Genomic DNA, 27,519 nt, shown 5'->3' with positions numbered 1-27,519 from the left:
CATCCGCTGTGATTGGCTGTCGATCTATCAACGATGTGACGTCACACCACCGGCGCCATATTCAAGCACCAGTGCAATGAAGCTTGTCGGAGTTGAGGACTTTGAACAGCCTAAACTACGTATTGTTATTGAATACTGGACCGTCAGTGCATGAATAACCTTTAGAAACACATTATCTTTTGATCTGGCTACATATTCGCGATCTCAACAGGTACCCTTTAAGTATATTAACTGTGAAGGGATTCTGACAAAATCCTCATTGTCCTGAAAAAAAAATTAAACAGTAGCAACTGTTCATTCACTTGCTGTTCTTCATTACAGAAATTTAAAGATTATAATATAATGTCCCAAAAATACACTTCAATGGAATAAAATACCACAAGATGCTCCATAAGCTCCAGCGTATAAGGACAGCCGTGTAACATAATGATGTTGTTTTGACTGTCCTGTGCAGGGTGTTGTACGGAAACAAGATCACAGAGCTGCCCAAGGGATTGTTTGATGGACTAGTTTCCCTGCAGCTGCTGTAAGTACTATCTGTGTGGTCTGTTCTGACGTGTGTACCTGTGTGTATTAGTGTGCTGCCCCCGGAAAACAATTAAATACATTATTCAGTAAAGAAAAAGAATATCACACTCAAATCGGGGATGGAAGGACTGTATCGTCGTGGTTCCTTTTCAAGTTTCAAGTTTCAAGTTTCAAGTTTTTATTGTCACATCCCCTTTTATACAAGTATAATCGGTTCGTGAAATTCTTATGTGCAAAACACCCGACAGCAGTAGCAGACTAAAAAAAGAATAAGAATGAGAATAAACTATACAATATCCACACACAAAAAAGAAGAAAGTATTAACAATATATATATAAAACAGTGTAATAGAATATACATCATGACAATATATATATATAAAACAATGTAATAAAATATACACTTTTTGAGACTATATATATATATATATGTATATACATACAATATATATATACAATATATATATATATAAACAATGTAATAAAATATACACCATGGCCATAGATATTCACAGAATATGTTCTGGTGTGTAGTGTTAATGAGGGTCTCAGTCCTTGTTCAGCAGCCTGATGGCCTGACTGAAGAAGCTGTCCTCAGTCTGTTTGTGCGGCACTTGATACTGCGGTATCGCCTGCCTGACGGTAGAAGGGTGAACAGTTTGTGGCCGGGTGGTTATTGTCTTTCAGCATCCGTTTGGCCCTGGCCACGCACCGCTTGGTGTATATGTCCAGGATGGAGGAAGCTCACCTCCAACGATGTACTGTGCCGACCGCACCACCCTCTGTAGTGCCCTACGCCCAGGGCGGTGCAGTTCCCGTACCAGACGGTGATGCAACCTGTCAGAACACTCGATGGTACTGGTGTAGAATGTTCTGAGGATGCGGGGCCATGTTGAATTTCCTCAGTCGCCTAAGGAAATACAGGCGTTGTTGGGCCCTTTTCACCACGTGAGTGGTGTGCGTGGTCCATGTGAGGTCCTCGGAGATGTGCACGCCGAGGAACTTGAAGCTGCTGACCTCTCTACTGCAACTCCGTCTATGGAGATGGGGGTGCTCTCCTCTCCGCTTCCTGTAGTCCACGATCAGCTCCTTGGTCTTCTTGACGTTGAGGACGAGGCTGTTCTCCTGGCCCCACTGTACCAGTGATCCAACCTCCTCCCTGTAGGCTGTCTCGTCGTCCGGTGATCAGCCCCAACACTGTTGTGTCGTCAGCAAACTTGATGATGACGTTGGAGCTGTGCATGGCCGTGCAGTCGTGGGTGTACAGGAGAGGGCTCAACACGCATCCCTGAGGGGCTCCCGTGTTGAGGGTCAGCCGCTCTCTGCTGGTGCCGCCCATCCTCACCACCTGGCGGCGCTCCGACAGGAAGTCCAGTATCCAGCTGCACATGGTAGAGTGCAGGCCTAGACCTCTGAGCTTGGTGTCGAGCTTGGCGGGAACAATAGTGTTGAACGCTGAGCTGTAGTCCACAACCAGCATTCGACACAACAGTTGCTCTCCTCCAGGTGGGAAAGGGCGGTGTGAAGTGCCATGGCAATTGCGTCGTCGGTGGATCTGTTTTGACGATATGCAAATTGCCATGGGTCCAGCGTGGCAGGCAACATGGAACAAATGAAGTCCTTGACCAACCTCTCAAGCATTTACTGACAATCGAGGTGAGGGCTACGGGTCTCCAGTCATTCAGGCAGGTTACCTTGGGGTGTTTGGGGACAGGCACAATGGTGGACATCTTGAAGCTCTCAGGAACAACAGCCTGGGACAGGGAGAGGTTGAAGATGTCTGCGAAGACTCCTGCCAACTGGTCTGCACATGCTCTGAGGGCGCGCCCCCGGATGTGGTCGGGACCTGCTGCCTTCCGGATGTCCACCCGCTTGAAGGCTCTGCGCACGTCGGCCTCTGAGATGATCAGCAGGCTGGTCTCCTCGGGCGGCGCTGCCTTCGGCGGGCTGCCGTTCACGTCGAACCGAGCAAAGAATGTATTTAGCTCGCCTGGGAGGGAGGTAGAGGAGTTCTCTTCACCGCTGGTTCTCCCTCTGAAGTCCGTGATTGTCTGTAGCCCCTTCCACACACCTCTCACGTCATGGCTCTTGAGCTTCTCCTCCACCTTGTTCCTGAACTCCCGCTTGGCAGAGCCGATGGTCTTACGGAGGTCGTGCGGCTCTTTGTATTCCGCCATATTCCCGAGTCAAAGGCGGTGTTACGCGGCGGAGTGCAGCGCGAACATCGCCATTTATCCACGGTTTCTGGTTGGGATAAATCCGAACCGACTTGGTAGGAACAATGTCATCTATGCATTTCTTGATGAACCCGGTGACTGAGGACGCGTACTCACTGACGTTGTTGTCCGACGCGACCCTGAACATATCCCAGTCCGCACGTTCAAAACAGTCCTGTAGCATAGACTCCGATTGGTCCGACCAGCGTTGCACTTCCTTCACAGCGATTGGTTGCTGCTTCAGCCTCTGCCTGTAGGCGGGAGTAGTTGGATGGAGCGGTGGTCCGATTTGCGAACGGTGGGCGGAGGAGGGCTTTGTATCCATCCCGGAAGGAGTGTAGCAGTGGTCAAGAATCCGCTCCCCTCGTGTTGCTTTTATGTGTTGGTAGAACTTGGAGAACTTTCTTCAGGTTCGCTTTGTTGAAGTCCCCGCCACAATGAAAGCAGCCTCGGGTGTGCCGACTCCTGCTCGCTGATCGCCCGTAGAGTTCCTTCAGCGCTATGTCCGTGTTAGCTTGAGGCGGAATGTACACAGCAGTTACGGTGACTGCTGTAAACTCCCGTAGCCAGAATGGTCGACACATGAGCATTAGGTACTCCAGGTCCGGGGAACAGAACGACTTGAGAGTATGTACATGACTTTGGTTGCACCAAGATCTGTTTATCATGAGACATACCCCTCCACGATCTTTACCAGAGAGAGTCTTTGTTCTGTCCGCGGTGGACGGAAAATCCTGCCGCTCGATGGCTGAGTCGGCAACATCCTCCGACATCCATGTCTCCGTAAGGCAGATGATGCAGTTGTCCTTAGTTTCGGTGGAATTGAATACGAGCCTGTAGCTCGCATAGCTTATTGTCCAAAGACTGTACATTTGCCAGTAAAATGGTGGGTAGTGGGGTCGATTGGCTCGACGTCTCAGCCTAACCAGCACGCCAGCTCGCTTCCCCCTCCGTCGGCGACGTTTGCGTGAGATCGCGCCTAAAATGGACGGAGATAGTTCCGCTACTGTTCCTGGCGGGACGTCCGAGTAAGAGTTGAAAAACTCTGGTAGGCGGCGAGCAACTGCCGATCCAATCTCCAGAAGTGTGCATCTGTCGTACGTTAACCGGCTGCTAACGTTTTGTGCAAAAATAGTCGCAATAAGAAGAATAAATATAAAAAAACTGCTACAAAATCCGGGAGCTCGCAACACAGCGGCCATCACGTACGGCGCCATATCCGACTGTTCCTCGGCAGAAATAACGTACAGCCACAGTTTCTTTTAGAAAATGAACCAAGTGGCGACTATTGAACATGTGAAATGTAAAATAAAGGACAACCTAGACATTCAAAGGCTTTAATTGCATGTGATATATCGGTGAGGAACATAACTGCTGTGTGCTATGGCAGTATAGTGTCAGTATTCTGAGAAATATTCAAATAAATCTTGCAGTGACCCTTAATATTTCCATGACGTTGGCTCCAATTGGATTAGGCTGTATTTGTGTTAGTACTGTACTTAATTAAGATGATTAAGATGATTTGGTGACTTGGCATCAGAGAGTTACAGCCATACATTACTTTTGTCCCACGATCACCACCGATAATGCCTTAATATACAGTATGGTGGTAATTCTAAGAGCAATGCCTAGTTATCATCACGAGTGCACAGTGGAGCAGAATCCTCTGTGTGCTCTTAACCTGCCCCCTATGAGTGGACACAGAAAAGTATTGCATACATGAACTGCATGAACGAAATTGATGCACTGTAATAAAAACTGATCTCTCATAGTCCTTTGAACGTTTAGCATCTGCTAATAATGTGAATAATTGGTCGTGGGCTCAGGCTCAAGCTGCAGCAGTGGGGCAGCATGCAGTAAAGAGGTGTTCCAGCAACAGTGGTAGCGTACGGGGCATATGGTGCCCCCAAATGCCGCAGTCCCCTGCAGAAACAGCTTGTGTGCTCCATCGTAAAGCGAAGCGGAGCACAGAGAATGAGGATGTGTGAATCTAACCCACAAACACCTTTTATGGGCTTAAGGTGGATCATTGGGATGCATGGTGCAGAGTCAGACGCAGAGAGAGAGGAGGTCGGGAGGAGGGGATAAAACTATGGATGGGGATGATATTTGTGTGACGTCAGTAACATTTAGTATCCCCTGATTGGAGGAGCAGTTCCCCCACGTCTTGTCGTGGTGATGATGACAAGGCGGCGATATCGAACACCGAATGCCTTAGTTTTGTTTATAGCCGCTCAAGTGATCCCTTAATAGGATAATTCAGGACTGCGTCTGTGCATTTGGGACTGCTTCAATCTCTGAATACATATAGTACTGAATGACTTAATATTCATGTCGTGTCACCATAACATCGGTCAATCCCACAAAGACACTGACTGCAGGTGTTAGGCTCTCTCTCTCTTTCTCTCTCTCTCTCTCTCTCTCACTCAGCAGCAATGGCTTATTATATTTCGCCGCTGAAAGAAGAGAAATGGGCAAAATACCCAAAGTGGTCAGTTTGTCAGGGAATTTCAAGATGCTGTTATTCTCCCATGTAGTGTAATAATTACACATCATATCTTACCTCTGACTGGGGAACCTAGCAGCACGTCAACCTTGCATGACAAATATGTGTTTATTGCTTTTAGATACCGGTCTGCTGTTTATATTGTCTGCGTTGCTTTGTTTAACTGTGCAGTTTCAAGCAATTAGTTCCCCCTGTGAGCTGCCTAATGAGGCGTGGATATGTCGCAGAGCAGCATGTGTGTGCGTATATCTGCCAGTGTGTGTGTGTGTGTGGTGTGTGGATGTGTGTGGGTGTGTGTGTATGGGCGCTCGTTAGGACGACTTGAGATGATTAAGCTGAGCTGCTGCAGTAAGCAAAGAGTTAGTCACCTGTCAGACACGGGGAGAAAGAGTGAGGAGTGTGAGAGGGACAAAGAATAGAAGAAGAGAGGTTTTGTGTGAAAACAGGGTAAGAAAATCGAGACAAGAAGTGGAAAAATGAAAGCTAGACTTACGAGGGGAAAGCTGTCAACTTGGCTGTATTAGCGAATGAGGTGCAGGTATGGAGAAGAGAGAGATGTTGGAAAGGGTGGAGGGGAAAACCTTTCCTGTCATTTACCTAATCCCTATAACATTTCTCATTTCCCTGTCTCGCCTCCATTTTCACTGCCAGCCTCTTTCACTTATTTTATGTCTCTGTCACTCAGAATTACATTTTGGCCTGTCCCTTCACTGTCTCCCTCCATTATTTCCTCCATCCCATCTCCATTCTTCTCTCTCCTCTTTTCCTTCTTCCTTTCTACCCTTCCCATCTGTCTCTCCCATCAAAACAAGCCATCACCGCCAGAACCAACAGAAAGTGAAAATATATAAAACCGCAATTCGCAGATTTATGTGTCACAGCCAGACTAAATATAATTCTGACTGTGTGCAGAGGGTAAGAGAGGTTGTTGGGAGGGACTGGGGAGGAAGAAGAGGACACGGGAGAAAAGTTGTGGTTTTTCAGGAGAAATACGCTAACTCATTATCTGCATTTGCATTCATTGTTCAGGGAATTCAGTTAAATAAGTAAGGTTATAGAGATAAATAACAAAGGGGTCTTGCTTGTGTTTCAGGCTGCTGAATGCCAACAAAATTAACTGTTTGAGAGTCAACATCTTCAAAGACCTGCAGAACCTCAACCTGCTGTCGCTGTACGACAACAAGGTGCAAACAATCAGCAAAGGACTGTTCGCCCCTCTGCGCTCCATCAAGACTCTGTAAGTGCCCTCGGGTTTCAAGAGCTTTTCATTCACCCAGCTGCTGCGATTTAAATTAACGGGCAACTATTTCCATAATTGCTTCATTGTTTTGAATTAATTCTGGTCCCAGCTTTTGAAATGTGAAATATTCAATTCAATTCAGTTTATTTGTATAGCCCAATTTCACAAATTACAAATTTGTCTCGGAGTGCTTTACAATCTGTACACAGACATCCCTGCCCCAAAACCTCACACCGGATCAGGAAAAACTCCCAAATAACCCTTCAGGGGGAAAAAAGGGAGAAACCTTCAGGAGAGCAACAGAGGAGGATCCCTCTCCAGGATGGACAGAACAATAGATGTAATGTGTACAGAAGGACAGATTTAGAGTTAAAATACATTCAATGAATGTGACAGAGTGTATGAATAGTTCATAGTAGGCATATTCCACGATGGAGACCTCCACGATCCATCAGGCAGATGGCGGTGGGGAGGAGGAGTGGGCGGAGTCTCAACATTGGGTGGAGTCTCAACAGGGCAGTGGCGTAGTTGGTAGCAGGAATTCCACGACCCAGACCTCGATGATCCATCAGGCAGATAGGATCTATGCCGTCTCATAGGGTCCGATGACCCCATGAGACGTGAAGTCAAAAGGACTCCGGGGAGAAAGCAGAGTTAGTAATGTGTTATGGAGAGATGAAAATGCATCCACAAGGAGAGAGAAAAGAGGAGATAGGTACTCAGTGCATCCTAAAACGTCCCCCGGCAGCTATAAGCCTATAGCAGCATATCAAGGGGCTGGACCAGGGCAAACCTGATTCAGTCCTAACTATAAGCTCTGTCAAAGAGGAAGGTCTTAAGTCTACTCTTAAACGAGGTGACTGTGTCTGCCTCCAGGACTGAAATTGGAAGCTGGTTCCATAAAAGAGGAGCTTGATAACTAAAGGCTCTGGCTCCCATTCTACTTTTTAAGACTCTAGGAACTACAAGTAGTCCCGCATTTAGTGAGCGCAGCTCTCTCGTGGGGCAATATGGTACTACAAGCTCCTTAAGATATGATGGTGCATCACCAATCAAGGCTTTGTAGGTTAAGAGAAGAATTTTAAAAGTGATTCTTGATTTTACTGGGAGCCAGTGCAGAGCAGCTAGTGCAGGAGTGATGTGATCTCTTTTCTTAGTTTAGTGAGAACACGAGCTGCAGCATTCTGGATCAACTGGAGGGACCTAAGAGACTTATTAGAGCAGCCTGATAATAAGGAGTTGCAGTAATCCAGTCTCGAAGTAACGAACCCGTGAACCAATTTTTCTGCATCTTTTTGAGACAAGATGTGCCTGATTTTTGAAATATTACGTAGATGAAAGAATGCAGTCCTTGAGATTTGCTTTACGTGGGAGTTAAAGGACAAGTCCCAATCAAAGATAACGCCAAGATTATTTACAGCGGTGTTGGATGCCAGGGTAATGCCGTCTACAGAAACCACATCACCAGATAATCGATCTCTGAGGTGCTCAGGGCCAATTAAAATTACTTTGGTTTTGTCTGAGTTTAACATCAAGAAGTTGCAGGTCATCCATGTTTTTATGTCTTTAAGACATGCTTGAATTTTACTGAGTTGGTTGCTCTCCTCTGGTTTTATCGATAGATATAGTTCAGTATCATCTGCATAACAATGAAAGTTTATGGAGTGTTTCCTGATAATATTGCCCAAAGGAAGCATTATGACTGTTATTCTTGTCATATATATAACAGGAAATCAAATAAATTAAGGTTTTGGACTGTTAGTTGGAGAAAAATTAGCAAACTGACGTGGTGGAGCAAATACGTCGTCAGGAACCAAAGAACCATATCGACTGACAGGGAGAAGTGCTATTACAGGATGTTGCACATATGACTGCACAGTTTTATTCTAATGTGATATCCGACATCCTAGATTAAGGTTAAAGGTTAAAAAGTTGCATAATGTAAAAAAAAGTTTTGCATGATTAATCCAGACGAGAGACAGAGGCCAACATACTTACAACTGCACATGTATCCCTGTTGTATTTAGATGAATTATTACTCAAGCACTGTGTACAATAGCTCAAAGTCTTCCTTTCCTAAAGTTGCTCTTTCTGTTCTCTGGATAATAAATGAGGATTGCCAGTGTTTCGGACCGCTTGAAACAGACTGTTAAAAGCATATGCAGGTTGTGGTTGAGCCAGGAATGTTTGGCATCAGTCAGCAACTGTAACTCTGCGGTTCTCATCTTTTTTTGGCCTGTGACAAACCTTCCTCCCTCCTCCTCCCCCGCCCCCCCTATCTCCCTCTCTCTCTCAGCCATCTGGCCCAGAATCCCTTTATGTGTGACTGTCACCTGAAGTGGCTGGCTGACTACCTGTTTGACAACCCCATTGAGACCAGTGGAGCGCGCTGCAGCTACCCCAGAAGGCTGGCTAACAAGCGCATCAGCCAGGTTAAAGGCAAGAAGTTCAGGTGCACAGGTAGGAGACGAGTTCACACGCAGACACAACTGAACACACACACACACACACACGCGTGTGCAGGGAGCCCGCCGCTGAAGGTCAATAAAGGCTCGTGTTGATCAGGAAATGGGGAAACACACGTGGTTTTTAAAAGCCTGTTTGTTTGTGCGTAATTAGAAACGTATCCGTGTTTACTTACACACACACACACACACACACACACACACACAAGCATTCTACTGACAATCTGTATGTCTCTCTGTGGTAGAATTTTATGACTGTTATTTCCTTTGATATGAGCCGCGAGTCTCACTAATTACAGCACAGACCAATTAAATATACCACAGCAGCACAATAACTAACCCAGCAGGGACCGGCCATAGACTGTGACCGCCCACTTGGCTGAGCGAATGAGTGTGTCTGTGTCTGACTGCATACTTCACCTCCTCAGTGCCTCTCCACCGTGGCTTCTCACATTGTTTTCTAGGTCTTAAATAATGTGCATTTTGTGTGTATCACGGGGGGGAAATAAAAGAAATCCCCTTGCAGACATTTTACAGACTATTTGAAATGTGTGAGATTGGTGGTTGTGAACAAATCACTGGTTTACGAGGCGGCAAAGGAGCTTAAGAATAGATTGTAACGTAACCGGTGTATCAGAGGTGGTTTTTAATAAGCAGCAGCGTTCTCATGCGTTGATATCAGGGTTTGTTGTACAATGAGCAACGACGTGGTTTCTATAACAACAGGCGTGTCATCAAGTCCGACACATTCCCTCCCTCAACATGTCAAATACAGGGGCTGGATATTTAAACTATGACGATCTAGTCACAATCGATATTGACGCGGGTGAATTTACACCGGAGTTACTTGGTGAACATATTTGACAGGTAAGTCCTGAATGTCGTTGCTTTGTCCGTGGAGCGAATCAAGGTAACAGATGCTCCTGAAGCCGGTGATGGCTGTCCTCTCTGCTTTGGCCCTTGCTGTCTGCAGTGCCATGCCTCTCCTTGCATCTCCTCTTCCGCTCTGGACCTTGTGGACATTTTCGCTTTCGGTGGGCAATCCTGTCCCCCCGTCCCCCCCCCCCTCCTGACTGGCTGGTGCAGCGCTCTGTTGCCCCACCTTCCTCCTATCTGGACCTGCATTCTGATTGGTTCGTGCAGCTGTCTCTTGTGCTTGATCTAACCATGTGGCCCCGCCTACTGTGGCATCACATGGTTCCGTCAAGCGCCAGGGACCGCCGAGCACACACCCACCTGCCTCTCCAGCCCCATCACACACCTCGGAGGAAAAACGTAAGGGCTGAATACTGTTTGTCTGCATTTCTGTGTCGGGCTTCTGGAACATGGGACTCTAACTGTGGTTGAAATATATTGACATGTACAAGTAACCCAACATCAATTCCTTTTTCAATGAGTGATGAATATCAATAATTATATGCTTGTCATTGTCCTGTGACACCATATTTTGCTTTCAGTTTGACTCAATGAAGAACAGAGCTCCACGTGTCGAAGGCTCTTCAATGTCTAGCCAGTTAGAGAGCGGGATGAGATTGAACTCTCACTCACGTCGTTTATTTTAAATTGTGTTCATATTCTTGTTTGTGTAAATGTATGGTGAAAAGAATGTGCCCTGTGCATTAGGGGCGGCTGTTAGCCATTAGCCGACCCATGAAATGTGTCCTTTTTAAAAACGACAGAGTTGTTATGCTGTGTTTATTTTTGTATGATTATTTTTTAGAAGTTTGAAATATTTGTCATAAAATTGTATTCGTAACTAATGGTAAAACGTATACATTTTGAATGTTCTTTTCTTCCCTTCTTGGGGGTGCCCTTATGGATGTACGGCACCCCTATTATTCACCTATAGCGCCTTTGGCCAGAGGGCCGTCTCTGCTCCCCGCCATGCTAGATCCTGTAGTTCACCACACTAACACTACGTCCCACCTGCTTTTCATCTGGCAGAATCTGGTCTGGCCCGCACATGTACAGCTGTGACCCCTGTCAAAGCACTGGCAGGGCTTCAGGGGCTAGCATGACTGATCCCACCCTCTCTATACAAACCGCTTTCCCCCTTATCTGTTCCAACTGAGGGACTATTGATCTGCACTTCACACATTTCATTTATTTACACTACACACATACACACACATTTCATTTACACTACACACATACACACACTTTGCATTTTGCACACTGTCTATATTTAATATTTGTATATTTAATTTAATTTGTCATTAGTATTGTGTATGCATATATGTTGTATATATACATATATATTTTATTTTATATTTTACTTTGTATACTTCTATATCTTTCATCCCTGTTTTTTATATTTTATATTTTATTTTTTATTCTTGTGTGTTTAGTTTATTGGTGCTGCTACTGCTATGACAAATTTCCCCTTGGGGATTAATAAAGTATATATCTATCTATCTATCAGGAAAAAAGTGACACTAATACTGTAATACGGGTATAGTCATTATTTTCCTTCTGTCCTAAGTATTTATTTCCAATCCCAAATTATTTGCTCTCTTCCTTCCCTTTCTTTTATTGCTCTTTCATTTCTGTCAACTTGCCAACCCACAAGGTGTGTGACAGACCGGAGATATCAAATAGTCTGCCACTGTAACGAGCTAACCAGTCAATTCCCCAAACAGTGAGACATCATTGGAAGAACAGCAATCAATAACTGAGTCCAAATCAAGGTTGTTCACTGCAAATGACCCCTCAATAGGTGGTCCTGGGTCTAAAGCAGTGAGCAGCCGAAAACACATGAGCCATAAAGGGTGTGTGAAGAGACAGAGAATCAAGAATCTAGTGGACTGAGGCAAATGAGGAGCAGTCTCGTAGTTGATTGGCAAAAAAAACTGAAACATGTTAAAGTGAAAAAGATCAGATGGATTTGCAAGGTTGGAGAGAGAGAGAGGTAATGGTGACCGTGAGAACTATAAAAGGTGTTTGTGGTGCACAAATACAAGCGCTACATGATATAAAGCAGCTCCATTCCACAGGCACTGGCGGTCATAAATATCTGCTCACATTACATCTAAATAACAGAAGTGGTCTCTGGCTCACCTTGTTAAATAAAAGCATCCGGGGTTAAACCACATTTATCAACTAAACGATTCCATAAAACCACATGGATATCTGTTTGTTAATTTGATTTATAGCCATGTACCGCACCCCGCTGCATCAGCCCTGTGCAGGGCTGCAGCAGCATGCAGCCGGTTCTATTAAATAAATGAGGTGGACACAGTTCACTCATGTCTCGCAAATGACTGGTTGGTTAGTTACGTTTTATAATGTTTCATGAAATTTGAGCAAAAAGTAGAATTGTCCAAACAAACTCCGACGAGAAAGAGTGGAATAAAGCAAAATGGATCCATCTAAATATGCACTTTTTTATCTTTTTATATTTGCTGTACATGTATTGGGATGATATGTTGTCCGTTGAATATAAGGTATAAAGAAGAACACCTTTAAATCTGATCAAATGTAAATGGAACAATAGTCAAACATTACAACTTTCTGTCTTTCTTTCCTCCGCTGCATCTTTATTTCCTCTCTCTTCTGTGGTCTTGATTTACTTGGTTCCCCTCCTTCCACTACCTTTCTCCCTTCTGTCTATCCTGTTGTCGGTCTTCCCTCCCTGCTTTTCTGATGCTATATCACTTCCTCTCCCTCTCGGTCTTTCCCTCCCTCTTTCCTCCGCAGGTCAGGAGGACTACCGCAGTCGTCTGAGTGGCGATTGTTTCCAGGATCTGGTGTGTCCGGAGAAATGTCGCTGCGAAGGCACCGTGGTCGACTGCTCCAATCTCAAACTGACCCGCGTACCTCCTCACATCCCCGAACACACCACCGACCTGTAAGTCAGCCGCCGTTTTCCTTTTTACACTCACCCACACATGTCCTGTTTGCAAACTCATCATGAAATATCGGATTAAAATCCATGTGTTCGACTGCTTTAACCCTCCTGTTACCTTAGGGTCAATTTGACCCCATTCAATGTTTAATGTCGGTGTTCTTTCGGGTCAATTTGACCCCAGGCTGTTTTTCACTGTGTCAAACATATAAGAAATATCAACTTTTTTATATATTTAAAGGGCTATTTAGGTAGTCAACAAACAAACATAAAGTACCTCACACTTAAACTTTGAAAACAATATTAATTCTAATAATTTTCTGGAGGTTTTAATTGCTGGGGTCAAATTGACCCCAAGGGTCAAATATGTCAGTAAATATAAAGGTAACAGGAGGGTTAAAACTATAACCCACAACAACATCCTCTAACGGGCCACAGGCCTGTCAAGAGGTTTTTCACTTTATCCGGCTCATGCAAAAACCAAAACGCTCAGCCATATATACACACATTGAAACATGCAGGGGAAGAAAACGGAAGCATCTCGGCTTGCATGCATGCAAAGACACAAATGCGCGAATGCAATGCACGCGCAGATGTCGGCCCAGAGCGTGCGCTGAATGCGTTTTTCATTTTCGCGCTCCTACACCAGATGCCTCTCAAAAAGTCTTCTCCATTTCCCTTAAAGTCCCAAAGGAGCCATCATCGTGTCTGGAGAAGGGTCTCACACTAGAATACTGAGCAGTCCCCGGGATCATTCATTTCACTGCTCAAAAATGGAAAGGGGTGAACACATAACACGCAACAGGAGTACCGTAACCTGAGCGCATAAAAGGTTAAAAAGCCTGTAAGGGTTCGGAGTCAGCTAGATTAAATAAACACGCTGGTATTATGCGGATGAGTTGTGCTGAAGGGCAAGAATAATTCATACTTCCATTGAGCTGCAGAGTTATGAAATCACATGTCTATAATGCGATTTAAATGGTAAATACTTAAAAAGTAATAAAACATACCCGGCTGCCGCTGAAATCAGCCAGACCTATTTTAATAATAATAAGCTAATATTTCCACACAGGAATTATGAATCCAGCCAGAGGCTAAGTTTTCCCTAATAAGGGTGATTCGTCTATAAAATGTAAGTGAGGGATGGAAAGCTTCTGCCATGGCTCTCACGTGGTACCCATAGTAGCTGCAGAATATGGGACCACCAGAAGATGCAGGACGGTTGCATATGGAGTCGGTTGTAAAATAGTGACTTCACAAAGTGGCTGCAACTTTGGATAAATAATAATGTCAGCATCGCACAGATCATTAGACCCCGATTCCTCTCTCGCTCTGTTTCTTTGGTTCTGCTTCTCTCGGTGAACTATTGCATCCTCCAACCCTCCCTCCTTTATTCTCCCTCTGTTCCCATGGTGCTTCATGTCCAAAATATAACCTCAGTCCTTCACGGTTGGTTAGAAGGCCCATCAGAGTTTCTACTGTGTTGACACCCTCTCTCTTTTTCTTGCCTTGCCTTTTCCTTAAGAACACAACCAACCAGTGGCTTGTTGAAAGCCACACACACACACTCACATACACACACACACACTCACAAACAAGCAGATCGATGTGCCCCGTGTACCCTACCTTATCAGGGGAAATCAGGAGAAGTTGTGACTGAGCTTAAGGCCTCTATATTTTTTCTTTTCTTTTTCTCTTCTGTCTATCTTGATGTCTTTCTTCTCTTCTCACCAGCCACACAAAGCCTTGACTCTGACCTTGTGAGTGTGCACTGAGTATGAAGGAATCCTTTTTAGGATAATTATTTGCTCTCAATGCATTTGTACTTGTACTACTACTTTTATCACAAGTCTTATCTTTACTCTTTGTGGTTTTATCCATCCGGACTTTGCAATGTTATTTCAGTTTGGCCTCGTCCAGGTGGATCAATCTTTAAACTCCCCCTGAATCTCATTAGAAAGTGTCCCCTCCAGCTGAACTTTCACTTTCTTTCCTCGATTTCTCTCACTCTGCCTTTTTCACACACACACACACACACACTTTCAGACACACACACTTTCAGACACACACACACTAAGAGCATCCTTTTTTGCTTCACCCTTTTAGTACAAATTACCTCAATAAAGCAGATGTCAAGCTTCCTATCTCTCAAACGGGTTTCTCTGGGCTTAAGGGCAGTCCGGGTATTGATGACCGCATAGAAAAGATTAATTGCTCTCCTCCTCTTTCCTCCAGTATGTTTAATTATTCTTTGCTTCCCTCCCTCTGGTTTTGCGGCACATCATACTTCAATGGTCACTAAAGGCCTCTTAACCTTCATGCGGTCATCCCCCCTCACTTGCATCCTCTCTCTTCTCTCTCCATCGTGTTGTGTGCACACATGGATTTGTCTGTATTGACTTCAAAGCAGTTTGTGTTGATGATATAATTATTGTCTAACTAAATTCCTCCATCATTCTCTCTTTAGGCGGTTAAACGACAACGAGATTGCCGTCCTGGAGGCAACAGGGACGTTTAAGAAGCTGCCCAACTTGAAGAAGATGTATGTATTCGTTTAGCATTTATTTATTCATTACATCATGCATGCATTTACACAATTATTCTCTTGAAAAGGAGGTTGAGAATCTGGTTTTGAATGGCATAGTACTCTTTTCGAGTCGTTTTCTACATTGCTGACAGAGGACTGAAGGAATAACATTACAATCAAAAGGGTGAGGGTTTGAAAAAATAACAACAAATGGATGTGAACAGATAACACTTTGTGGAGGACAGAGTTATGGGATTCAAGAAGAAGTAGAAGTGAAGAGAGAGGAGGGAAAGGAAAGAGGAAAGGTGATGGAGGGAGGGCAATGGTAGAGAAAGAGGGAAGGAAGCAATAGACGATAATAAGGAGGGAGGAAGGGAAGGATGAAGACAAGAGTGTTAGGAAACGTACATGTAAATTGGACCGAAGTGAAAATGTGACTGACATAAGTTAGGAAAGGAGGAAGAGGAGTAGCTGGAGACAAGTTGGAGGAATCGAGGGACAGAGAGAGATGGAGAGTAAGGATGGGTGGGTGGAAGCTATGGAGGAAGCGAATATTAAATGGGAATAGAAGATGGGCCTTTGCTTCAGATTTACAGTCACTCCTTATCTACAACCTCCTCTCGGTTTGTGTGTGTGTGTGGGTGGGGGGGGGGGGGGGGTCAGAGCGAGATAGAGGAAGACAGAGGTTGATTTATTGGAGAGGAAATTGCTCACCATCTCGCAGTGTCAGTGACGATATAGATTGGCTAACACACATTTCCATCTTCCTTCTCTCGATTCCTTTCCTCTTTTCTTCATCTCCTCCTTTCCTCTCGTATTTTCCCTCATCCTTACGTCTACTGCTACTTTTCATTTTACTCTAAGTTTGTCTACAATCATTATATTTTTTTACTTTCCCTCATCCACTTCTTACTCTTTTACCTCTCCTCTCATCTTCCATGCGGCTGATAAGAGGAAACACAAAGTAGCTATGAATGAGAGCTACAGTACTTGTGATAGCTATCATCTCAAGTTATTGTCTCCGCGGCCAAATGCTCTCTTTTAATGTTTCTCATTATGTGTGCAAGGAAGAGAGATAGTGATCATTTCCAGTTGTCTGTGACCACTTGTCTCATTTTCTTTTGCGTGTATGCGTGTGTGTGCTTTGTAGTTTACAGAGTGATGACTCTAAGCTGTTATATCTATTGTAGGCTACAAGTGGAGGATATTAAGATGAAGGAGAGAAGAGTTAACATTTATTAGTTGAAGGGACATGATTGATTATTGCAATTAAACTGGGAACATTATGGATGTCTGTGGGTGTGTGTGTGTGTGTGTGTGTGTGTGCATGCAAGCACTTCATATGTGTCTGCATGTGGTCATCCTGCAGGTGGTAATCCTGCATGTACTGTATTTAAATTTAACACAAGCCTAATCTAAACATCCTAATTTGTCCTTCCTCCAGAAACTTGAGCAACAACAAGCTGAGAGACATCCGTGACGGTGCCTTTGACGGAGCGGTTGGAGTTTTAGAGCTTCTACTGACGGGGAACAAGCTAACTGGACTGCAAGGACGCATGTTCAAAGGCCTCAGTGGCCTAAAAACGCTGTACGTCTGGTTAACATTACTGTGTGTGTGTGTGTGTGTGTGTGTGTGTGTGTGTTCAACACTGTTTTTATGTGGGAAGTGGTCTGCTTGTAAAGAAGTCACTACTGTGTCATTACACAGGCTACATGTAACCCCACAAGTCTCCATGTTCCTCCCACTCTGCGGAACGCTAATGCTAATGAATTTTAAATACGTGAAAGTTTGTTTCTCCTTTGACTAAAAGCACCATATAACAAACAAAGTCAAACACAGAAGCTATGAAATAACCTGAAACCTAGCTTTTGACTATTTATAGCTTTGTTGTCCTGTTTACTGTTTCCTTAAACCGTGCAGACTATGACTTATTTTAGCATTATGGTGGACTTCATTCACTTTTTTCTCTCCCTGATTAAAAAGAGAGGAGCAGGATTGTTTACTCACTCACCCCTGAAATCAAAGCTGATGACAGCATATTGTTGCACCCACCATAAATAGGCTAGCATCCAATTAGGAGTTACAGGATAGTGTACTAAATCATGAGCTAATGTTGTCTGTGTATGCTCAGTAATGACTGACTAATGCTATCATGTATATATATACAGTATATATATATATATATGCCGGCTAATGACTCTCTAATGGCATCATGGCTGTCTCTGTGTTATGTTAAGAGGCTCCCTGCTCCAGTAATAGCCTCGCTAACTAGGTTAGCCTGTCCCAGAGATTGCTAATGCTAACTAACTCAGTTAGCCTGGTTCCCACATGACTGCATGTCAAAAGCTAATGTCATATTGCAGACTCTGTCACGGTTGCCTGGGGACTGGTTTGAATTTACCTCTGCGTTCTGTCTGTGTTGTTATAGGCAATGCTCCTTACGTCCTCTTTGTCTCTTGTTATCCAACCAAAGTTTGTAGGCCTACAATTTGTATTTTTAACCTCGGGTCAATTTGATTTCAATGTTTAATAGTCAACAAACAAACATAAAGTACCTCACTTAAACTTGGAAAACAATATTAATTCTAATAATTTTCTGGAGATTTTATCATATTGACCTCAAGGGTAAAATATGTTAGTAAATATAAAGGTAACAGGAGGGTTAACATTGAATCGGGTCAAATTGACCCGAAGGCAACACAAGGGTTAAAGCAACTGTTTAAAAGACAAACTGTTTCATTAGCCACAGGGCGAACTTTAAACCCGCCTGTCGAAACAACATCAACATGAAATATGCAAAGAGTATATAATACGCTCTTAAGCGAGCTTCAACAAACCTGATTTCAGACTAAACACGAGACTCTGCCGTTTGTGCTTTTGGAGATTGTACTGTGATCTACGAGGTAAGACTAAATGTGTTTAGCTCTTCTCAGACTGAATATAGTTGATGCGTGTGTTTCCAGAATGCTGCGGAGCAACCAGATCAGCTGCATCGACAACAGCACATTCACGGGCCTGAGCTCGGTGCGTCTGCTCTCGCTCTACGACAACAGGATCTCCAGCATCGGCCCGGGAGCTTTTTCCACCCTGCACTCCCTGTCCACCATGTGAGTCTTATCGGACAACCTTTCTCTCTCTTCCTGCTTATTTGTTTGTGTTTTTTTTTTTACATTTTCATCCTATTATTTTTTTCTATCTCTCAATGTGTGCAGCAATCGCTTTTTGTCCATCTTGAGATCTGGCAGAATCTCAACCTTCTTTTCTCTTCTTCTTTCTTTATCTCCTCCTCTTGTCTTTTCTCCAACTTCTCCGAGGCTTGCTTTGCTGTTGGAGTTATCTACACACACCACACAAACACACACACACAGAGAGACACACACAGAGACACATACGTTGCTCTCTGGACGCTGTTCTCCTCCCAGAATGCCCTCCATCATTATCGATTAGATTGGTCTGGAGCCCAGAACATTTGTTATCAAAGCTAAATATATCTTGCACACACACAAGAGCATCTGCAAGCTTGTTTTTAATCTTTCTCAAGTTGAACACACCAGCTGCAACCAAGATATATTTTTTTGGATGGCTTATTTGTGTTTTTGGGTTTGGATCTCATTTTACTTAACTGTAAATAGACTGGACAGGGGGACCTCGGTTATGTGTGTGTGTGTGTGTGTGTGTGTGTGTGTGTGTGTGTGTGTGTGTGTATGTGTGTGTGAGAGTGTGCGTGCATGCATTGGTTTGTGTGTTCATCCTGTGCAGAGATGTACAGAAACAACCGCCATGAAGTAAAGTTGTGTACTTCAGTCTTCTGACCAACCAGATGTGACAGTTGTAAATAATATATTTTTTTTGTCTTAATAAAACATTCCAGGTTACGTTTCATATCCTTTTTTTTTTTTTACCGTGAGCACAGAAACATACCGAGCTAAAAAAAAAGAAAGAAAAAGAAGCCTCCTCACATCCTCCCTAATCTCTCTTTCATTTCCTCCATGCTTCCTTCTCTTGTTCTGACTCTTGTTCTCGCCCTCCGTCCTGCTGTGTACCTGTCACCTTCAATTCAAGTTTCTACTTTAGTCGGTTTGGAGGAAAGGTGGAAGACAAGGGAGGAGAAATGGGGATGCAGGGAGAGGGAGGATGGATGGATGGTGGATGCATCGTTGCATAAACTCAAGTTTTCTCAGTGGGGCTGTTGGTGATTATCACGACAAAAATGGAGCGCTGTTCTATTTTCATCACCCGTGTCATTTTTCACTGTCATTCCTTCTTCCAGCATCATTTCATTGGCCTTGCATCAACACTTGACTGAGTATGCTGTGAAAAAAAGATGTTTTTTTTAAATTTCTCGAGCTTCCTCTGTTCATTTCCTCATCTTTCCTCTGTTTTTCTCTCTTCCTCCCGCTCTATTTCTACTATAAGTCTCCATTTGTAGTGCATTGTTTCCCAGTAGAGTTTCCCCATTTAATGAAAAGATTTACACATTGTTACGGAAGGAAGGGATTTAGCACAGGTCTGGATGCCAGGCAGCGAGGGCAATTAATTACAAGGAGATGAGGAAATAACTTGTCCCTATCTGTAGCAGCAAACCATTAATATTGTAGCACAAACAACAACATTCAGGTTTATTAGTTCATCAGACACAGTGAGAGGCAAAACGTCACTTGCACATGTCTTGACACAATTTGGAGGCGCACCATCATCAATGAAAAGATAGGTGTGATTTGTTATACTGCTGAAAATGGTATTACCTTTTATATTTTCCGTCAATCAGCGAAGTTCGTATGGTTATACCACCCAAAAAAATCAACGTTGAACTGTATTGAATTTATAGCAGCAGTTAGCTGTGAAGAAAGTATACCCCGTTTAGTATGCCTCCGAGGACCACATCGAGCATCAATATTACATGAGCAGTGTTCCAAAAGCAACAAAATGCAATGAGGTTGATCGAAAATTGATAAAAATATACAGATAACCTTCTATTTTTTCTTTCTCTCTTTCACAATGTCTCCCTCTGCCACCTTTTCCTTTCCTTCCTCCTTCTCTCTTGTACTTTTCAAAATGAATAAAATCAGCTGATGACCTTTTCTGTTTGCCTTTCTTTTGTTCCCCGTCTCTCCATTTCAGTGTACCAAAAAATAACCGGTGTGGTTTGTGTATATACCATACAAATTGCGATAATAATAGTAATAATAATACGTATTATTATCATTGGGAATGGCTCATGAATAAGTAGGTGCTATCTCTCTTTTGTGTTTTTTGTGTGGTTTTTGTCTTATTTTGGGTCCTGTCTGTGTCTGCTCAGAATGTATTCATCAATATTTTAAATGAATTCAGGGAAAACATTTATTCAATGTGCATCATTTTTCCATTAATAATTCTTCATATTGTGGAAACATGTAGTGCATGCAATGTAACTACAATTGTTCAAGAGGCTTCCAATACGAGTGACCCTGTTAAAAGTGATTTCTTTCTCTCTCTCTCCCTCTCTCTCTGTCATAGCAACCTCCTGTCCAACCCGTATGTGTGTGATTGTCATTTGACCTGGCTGGGTCAGTGGCTGAAGAAGACCAGAGTGGTCAGTGGAAACCCTCGCTGTCAAAAGCCCGCCTTCCTGAAGGAGATCCCCATCCAGGATGTGGCCACACCAGACTTCACATGCGACGGTGAGCCCATCCCTCACTCTGCTTCTCTTTTTGGCTCCATCCACATCTTTGGAAATGACGACGCTTACACGTGAAATATTGCTGAAAGAAGATTGCCAATTTAATTCTGTCGTGAACAACACTGGAACATGTATAGTGTTGGACTCCCAAGTTCTACAGGATGTGCAGCCATAGCATTAACAATGACACCGAGTGTCAGAAACAACCAGGAAGGCTGAAAAGAAATGGCCTGAGTGTCACTCAGAAGCCATTTGTCCTGCACAGATAAGAGTAAAGTGAACTGATATAATTAGAGAAGTGAATGGTATCGATGAAGGTTGTTTTATGCTTGGTGATGATGCACAAAACAACTTTTAATGAAGTATTTTCAAAGTCTTTTGTGAGACCTAAAGGTTGGTAACGTCAGGAAGGAAAATAAGACTCTTATGAAACTTAGAGCAAGCCACAGAGAATACTATTTATATCATGACAGATGCATGGCCCAGAGTGACATACATGAGTGCCCTAATGTCCCAAAGGAAGGAAATTGTTCTCCGGGCGAACTCACTGTTATATCAATTAAATCTTGTCACATCCGCGGGTTCATCGACTCTTTTTGTTTGCACTGGACTCGACTGGAATTCTTCAGTCTGATTATCGTCTTTTTGCGTCAAAAAGTAAACAATCCTTCCAAATGACTAATTGCCAAAGCTTCCAACACCCCTTGTCCTCAGACGGCAGACACACACACACACATGTACACATCTTCATCGGGGTATCGTGAGGACAGAGTGATCCCTAGCTACTGACAAACAGCAGCCGTAGATGACATCAGCTTGTGGTTTCTCCAGTGACGTTGCTGTGACCACAACGATGCCTGCCTATTGCAACTCGGGCCTCCCTTTTGGCGCCAAATTTGACGCTCCAGACAAAGTGTGGTGGTCTGGCTCTGCTGTCGATTACATCTTTGTTTCTTTTCCTCCATATTTCTGTCTTAATGGCTTTGCACTTTTAAACTCTTTTCGATTTCCTCTTTTTTCAATCTTTCGATCTCGTTCGGCCTCACTCTTCCTCCTGAGTTCTTTAGAATTTATTACACTTTTCTAATTTCCTGGAGCCGTGCTGCAACCATTAAATGAAAATGAGTTTGGAAAGTAGTTAGCCTGTTTGGCCCACGTAAGGAAACTGTAAGATGTTATCAGATCTTAATATTCATTTGTGCGTACACACACACACACACACACACACACACATCTACCTTCAAACTCATTCAGCTGCAGACATATAGATTAGAAGGACTGATACTGCACTCACGCCTTTGTGCTTCCGTCGCTGCGAGGACCCGACAATGGTTACATTAAATGTCTAATCTTCTCTCGATTCTAATCCCGATTCTAATTCCAGAGAAGAGCACTCAGTCGAGTGAAGTGATCTTTGTCAGGTGGGTCGTCCTGTCCTCTCCCAAACAAAGAAGGGTTGAATCTCACTCGGTTGTCCCTCTCGGATTCTTTACAGTCAAGATGTCTGTGAAGTTTAACAGAATGGGGATGTAGTCATCTCGTATCGTGCCTCACTTCAGTGGACTCAATCTACAGATAATCTGAAAATGACTTCTGATGCCAGCTTGTGACCTGGCTGATAGCCAGAAATCGTTACTGAAATATTTGTTTATTACATGCGACCCCTACTAGCCGGTTAAGTGAGGAATAATAAGTCACTAACATGTTGTTGTTTTTTTATTGTGAGTCACCGCAACCACGAGATCCTTGAGCAAACAGTCATTAATGTGCAAAAAAAAGATATTCGGCTGATGGGTTAAGTCGTATGCATGATCAGCCCTGAACAGTTGGATAGACGGACACACACGAGCATGCATGCACACACAGACACACACAAGCGACCGGTCACATGACCTCCCCACAGGTTTACGCCTGGTGGAGCTAATAGTCCAGCATACAGAAAGTCACAGTTGTAAATGTACCCGTAAGAAACGGGAAGCAGCATTGTAGACATAAACTACGAAACCTAATTTGTTCAAAATGTTGGTGAGCGTGTTTATTGACCGTGAGATGAAAGATCTGCATCGTCACCAACGTCAAATTAATTGTCCTTTGGCTCGACGCCTACGCGTCCTCAAGGGTTCGAGGACATCCTGCTGCCAGTCAGACAAACAACAGCATCCCTACAGGGGCGGCGCCGCCTCCACACTGACGGTGTGAAAAAGATTAGCACACACACAAACACACACACACATACACAGAACCAAGGTCCCATAATCCAGTCTATTTATAGTTCAGTAAAATGACTGTTAAGTTGTCGAGAGTCAGCCGGGGGAAAGGTAAAGTTAATTGATTTTGTGAGAAGATATTTAGCGCACATTTAGATGTTAGTTCAATCAGCCAACTGTGGAGGGAGTCAGCCCACGGCTTCGCCTCCCTGTGGACCCGGCAGCTACACACACACACACTGTTGCACACACTGCTCCACACACAGGCACGGAGGAACCCATTCACTCGGCATTTAGACATTTAATGAGAAAACGACCAAGTGAAGGAGGAAATGGCCATAGGACGGGGGCAGATATCTATTTAACAATACTAAATGTGCAACTCATACACTTATACATTAGACGCATGCATGTACATCATCGCAACCCATGGCAGTATATTGGCAAACAACACAACCACACAGCCAAGTATGAACCAACAGTAGATGACTGTAAACTTGGCCTCATTCTTTCTCTCGACAGGCACACAAGTACACACACACAAAATCATATTGCAGTTGTGTTATGATTGGCTTCGGGTCCGGTGGTCATTATCCTTCATTATGGTTTTACGTCGGCTTGCTTCACATTTAGGACCGCAATTTAAGCTGTGTGTGTGTGTGTGTGAGGGGAGGGGGGGGGGGGGGGGCGTGTGTGTCTGTGTTTGTTTGTCAGTCAAGTAAATGGAGGGCGTTTTTAGCCCCGAACAAATCTCTACTCTGATTCTTCTTATCTCTTAAGTGTTAAACGATTATAATCACTCGGATGTGTTTTGTGTTTAGTCCTGCCATATGTTCGTGAGCGTGTGTGTGAAACATAGCTGCTCCGCCTGAGCAGTCTTCCTCACAGACCAACTGTTCAGTTTACCAAAACCATTGAAGATTTGTATTTGTTGTTTTTCAAGACTGAAGGTGTCAATTCAAAGCCGAAAAGCAACGATCTTCACATGGTTTCCCGATCTTAAATAGAAAGGCTTGTGATCAAAAGTTATTTATTCGGATAATTATGATCTCATGCAATTGCTGAAGAGCATTATCATCGTAGTACAACGAAACAATGCAGGAAGCTTATCTACATGACTGTCGGGGACTTTTCCAACATACTGCAGGCCAACCCATCAACATCTGGTCAGTGATTCTCCAGCATCATCGGAGGATTTTACCTTCTCTGTGACGTGCCTGCAGGTCCTGAACCAGATGTTGAACCACACTGGTGTGATTTTAGCTGCCTCTGGCCATTTGAAATGGATTGTAAAGTTCTCTTTTATAGTGCTGAGTTGAAAATAACTGACCAAGTAGCACACTTACAGTACAGTCTCTATCTCTATGCATCCCCCCCCTCTCTCTCTCTCGCGGTTTCTCTCCCTTTATCCTCCCTATTCTTACCCTCTTGTTTGCCCGAACCTGTTTCAACCTCCTGTCCCTCGGTCAGACTCATTTCCTCCTTCCTTTTACCTCCCACTGTTGCTCTTATTCTCTTCTCTCTATGTGCCCGTCCTTCTCCGTTCTCCTTCTTCCACTTGGTCTGATATCCCATTCTGTGCCCCCCCTGCCCTCTCTCTCTCTCTCTCTCCAGGTGTTGAGGATAATGGTTGCCTTCCTTCGTCTAGTTGTCCTGACATTTGCGCGTGCTCAGAGGGCGTGGTGCGATGCAGCAATAGAGGGCTGCGCTCTCTGCCCAAGGGCATTCCCAAGGACACCACGGAGCTGTGAGTCACGCATGCACTCGCACAAAGACACAACCTCAAACACAAGGATGCACACGTTCACTTGTGTTCAAATATGCAGACTCAAGAGCCAATGAGCATAACGGCAGACATGCATATGCACACAAACAGAAGTGGGCCTTGCTTACTCTCCACTAAAGCCACACACACACACACACACACACACACACACAGTGCTGCAGTCCAATATCGATGCCGCAGTTTGCCCTTTGCTGCTTCAGGAAGTAACAAACCTTTCAGTGAATACACACACAAACGCACACACATCTGATGGGATTATAGGCAAGTGAATGCGGCAGGTATACTTGTGTGTTTGTGTGTTTGTTTAGATTTTAATGTCTTAAATCTACGAAGCACGACAGATATTTGAATCTGTCTACAACACACTGCTGTCTCGAACATTATACAGCCACACAGAGAGAGACTGCCAGAAGAAATACTTTGTTACTTATTATTTTCCTTACAATATAAAATGAAAGACCGATTCTGTCTTCAAAATAATAATGTTATAAAAACCAAAGATAGGAAGGAGAAAAAGCCACGGTCCACTTTTAACATTTCAAATCGTTGCCAAAACCGTGATGGTCCCTCCTTAAAATGTCAATGTATAGTACTTTTAATAATGTATTTGCCTTTTGATTTCCCTGTATATGACAGCTGCTTCATCGTGTAACTTGTCTTATATATTTCAAGCTTTTAGGAATCCATATGATAAAGACAGAGGCCAATATAGGAAATGTGTATAATGATAGCAATTGTTTAAAGTGATGCAGGATAAAACAAGAGTAGAATAATGTTTATCAAGATGAGGACATTTAGAAAAAAAAGTTGGAACACAATCTGTCGTAGGGGAAGTGAATAATTGCACGAACACATACACACACAAAAAACCCTCTAGCTGTGAAATAGGTCTGCTCTGCGAGGTCAATAGCAGTGATTAGGTATTGATCAGGCTGAAGAAGACACTCCATCATACTGTCCACATGACCTACTTATGACCTGCGAGAGGAGCAGAAACCAACAGATCATAAAATGTGTGTGTGTGTGTGTGCGTGTGTGTTTTTTAACTTGCCCCACACAAGCTCACAAACACAGCCCTAGGGGTCAGGAGGTGGATGTTGTATATCTGCAGTGGTTGAAATATGTGTGTAACGCTACATGTTAACATGTTGAACTGCAGGTTCACATCCAAACACCTGTATCCTCGTCATCTTCATTGTGTATGCATCTTTCCAGAGGCAGAAAACATACACATTTGCTAGAATCTTACCTATACATCCATTTACAAGCTACATTTGGTGAATAAAATGTTAAAAAGCAACATTTACTTGACAAAGAGCTCTTGTCTGTCACCCTACACGACCTCTCAGACATTTGAGCCCACATGGCGTTCTCTTTTTTAATCTCTTTTCCCATTGAGGGTATGCAGTCCATTAGCCATTGTTCCTACCACTCTCTCCTGCTGGAATTGATCAGATTATAGCATTATGGAGTGTAAATAACGAATACAAAGTTGAAGATGAGATTGTGGTCTTGTCTTACAAATGTTTAGATTAACAAATAGTGCTTAATTGGGTGATATACACATCCTACTGTGTGCTCTAGTTTGAGAATATCGGTGCTTCACAGCAGCCCACTGCTTGTGTTATGCATATAGGATGGGTTGAATGCAGAGGTAGAATTACTGTACGATCGAAATTAGGTTTGAATTTAATGAGCACATTCATGTCTGTTTGACGGGAAGCAATGAGCTTAGCTTAGCATAAAGACTGCAGATAGCAACAGCTGGCCTGGCTCAAAGATATGCCGACTAATACTCGTAAGGCTCACAACTCTCATGGTTTTACAAGGAGTTATGTGTTGAAGGTCATTTTCGACAAACAAAAGGCCAGCAGAGTCTTGTGTTCACCGCAATGTTGCCGGGCAACCATCGCAGCTCCTGCACAAAAGAGCTGGGTGGGATAAGACCAACTTTTGTGTTGAACTTTGGCGAGTGCCACGCTCGATGTTTCCCCCTGCTTCCAGTCTAAGTTTAGCCAATCCGCCTCCTGGCTCTGAACCTTTGGTTTATTTCTGACACGATTGAATTTGTAGCTGATCACATTCACAACTAGAATGGGCACTCGGTAGAGCGCAAACCTTCGCATATCACAAGATTGGGCATTGAATTATGAACATTTTGGCATTAGTTGCATGCCAATTGGACAAAAATGTATTGTGCTGTGGTAAAAAAAAAGAGTTTGACCTTTCCATGACCTTGACCTTGACCTTTGACCCGATTGATCCCAAAATCTAATCAAATGGTCCCCGGATAATAACCAATCATCCCACCAAATTGCATGTGATTCGGTTCAATACTTTTTGAGTTTTGTGAATAACACGCATACAAATAAATACACGGCGATCAAAACATAACCTTCCGCATTTTCAATGCGAAGGTAACAAACACATCAGACCATCATAAATATGACCTAAAAGACCAACACAGTCAAATGTCAACTCACATCGGCCTTTCACGTCCCTCGCCACCTGCACTCTTCAATCAAACCAGCAATGTGCTA

General features: G+C 43.6%; 1 protein-coding gene across 1 annotated transcript in view; it reads left to right on the top strand.

The window, feature by feature from the left end:
* slit3 (slit homolog 3 (Drosophila)) overlaps positions 1-27,519 on the top strand; it is a 226,894-nt gene that overhangs the window by 181,659 nt on the left and 17,716 nt on the right. Inside the window, exons 12-20 of the mRNA XM_056438887.1 lie at positions 455-526; positions 6,344-6,487; positions 8,787-8,950; positions 12,652-12,802; positions 15,267-15,341; positions 16,771-16,914; positions 18,291-18,434; positions 20,824-20,987; positions 24,808-24,940. Of these exons, the coding sequence (XP_056294862.1) occupies positions 455-526; positions 6,344-6,487; positions 8,787-8,950; positions 12,652-12,802; positions 15,267-15,341; positions 16,771-16,914; positions 18,291-18,434; positions 20,824-20,987; positions 24,808-24,940 (1,191 nt within the window). The remainder of the gene's footprint in view (positions 1-454; positions 527-6,343; positions 6,488-8,786; positions 8,951-12,651; positions 12,803-15,266; positions 15,342-16,770; positions 16,915-18,290; positions 18,435-20,823; positions 20,988-24,807; positions 24,941-27,519) is intronic.

The sequence above is a fragment of the Pseudoliparis swirei genome, chromosome 19 (assembly GCF_029220125.1).
Source record: "Pseudoliparis swirei isolate HS2019 ecotype Mariana Trench chromosome 19, NWPU_hadal_v1, whole genome shotgun sequence".
Classification (NCBI taxonomy): Eukaryota; Metazoa; Chordata; class Actinopteri; order Perciformes; family Liparidae; genus Pseudoliparis; species Pseudoliparis swirei.
The sequence above is the reverse complement of the archived record's forward strand: the minus strand, read 5'-3'. Positions and strand labels throughout refer to the sequence as shown.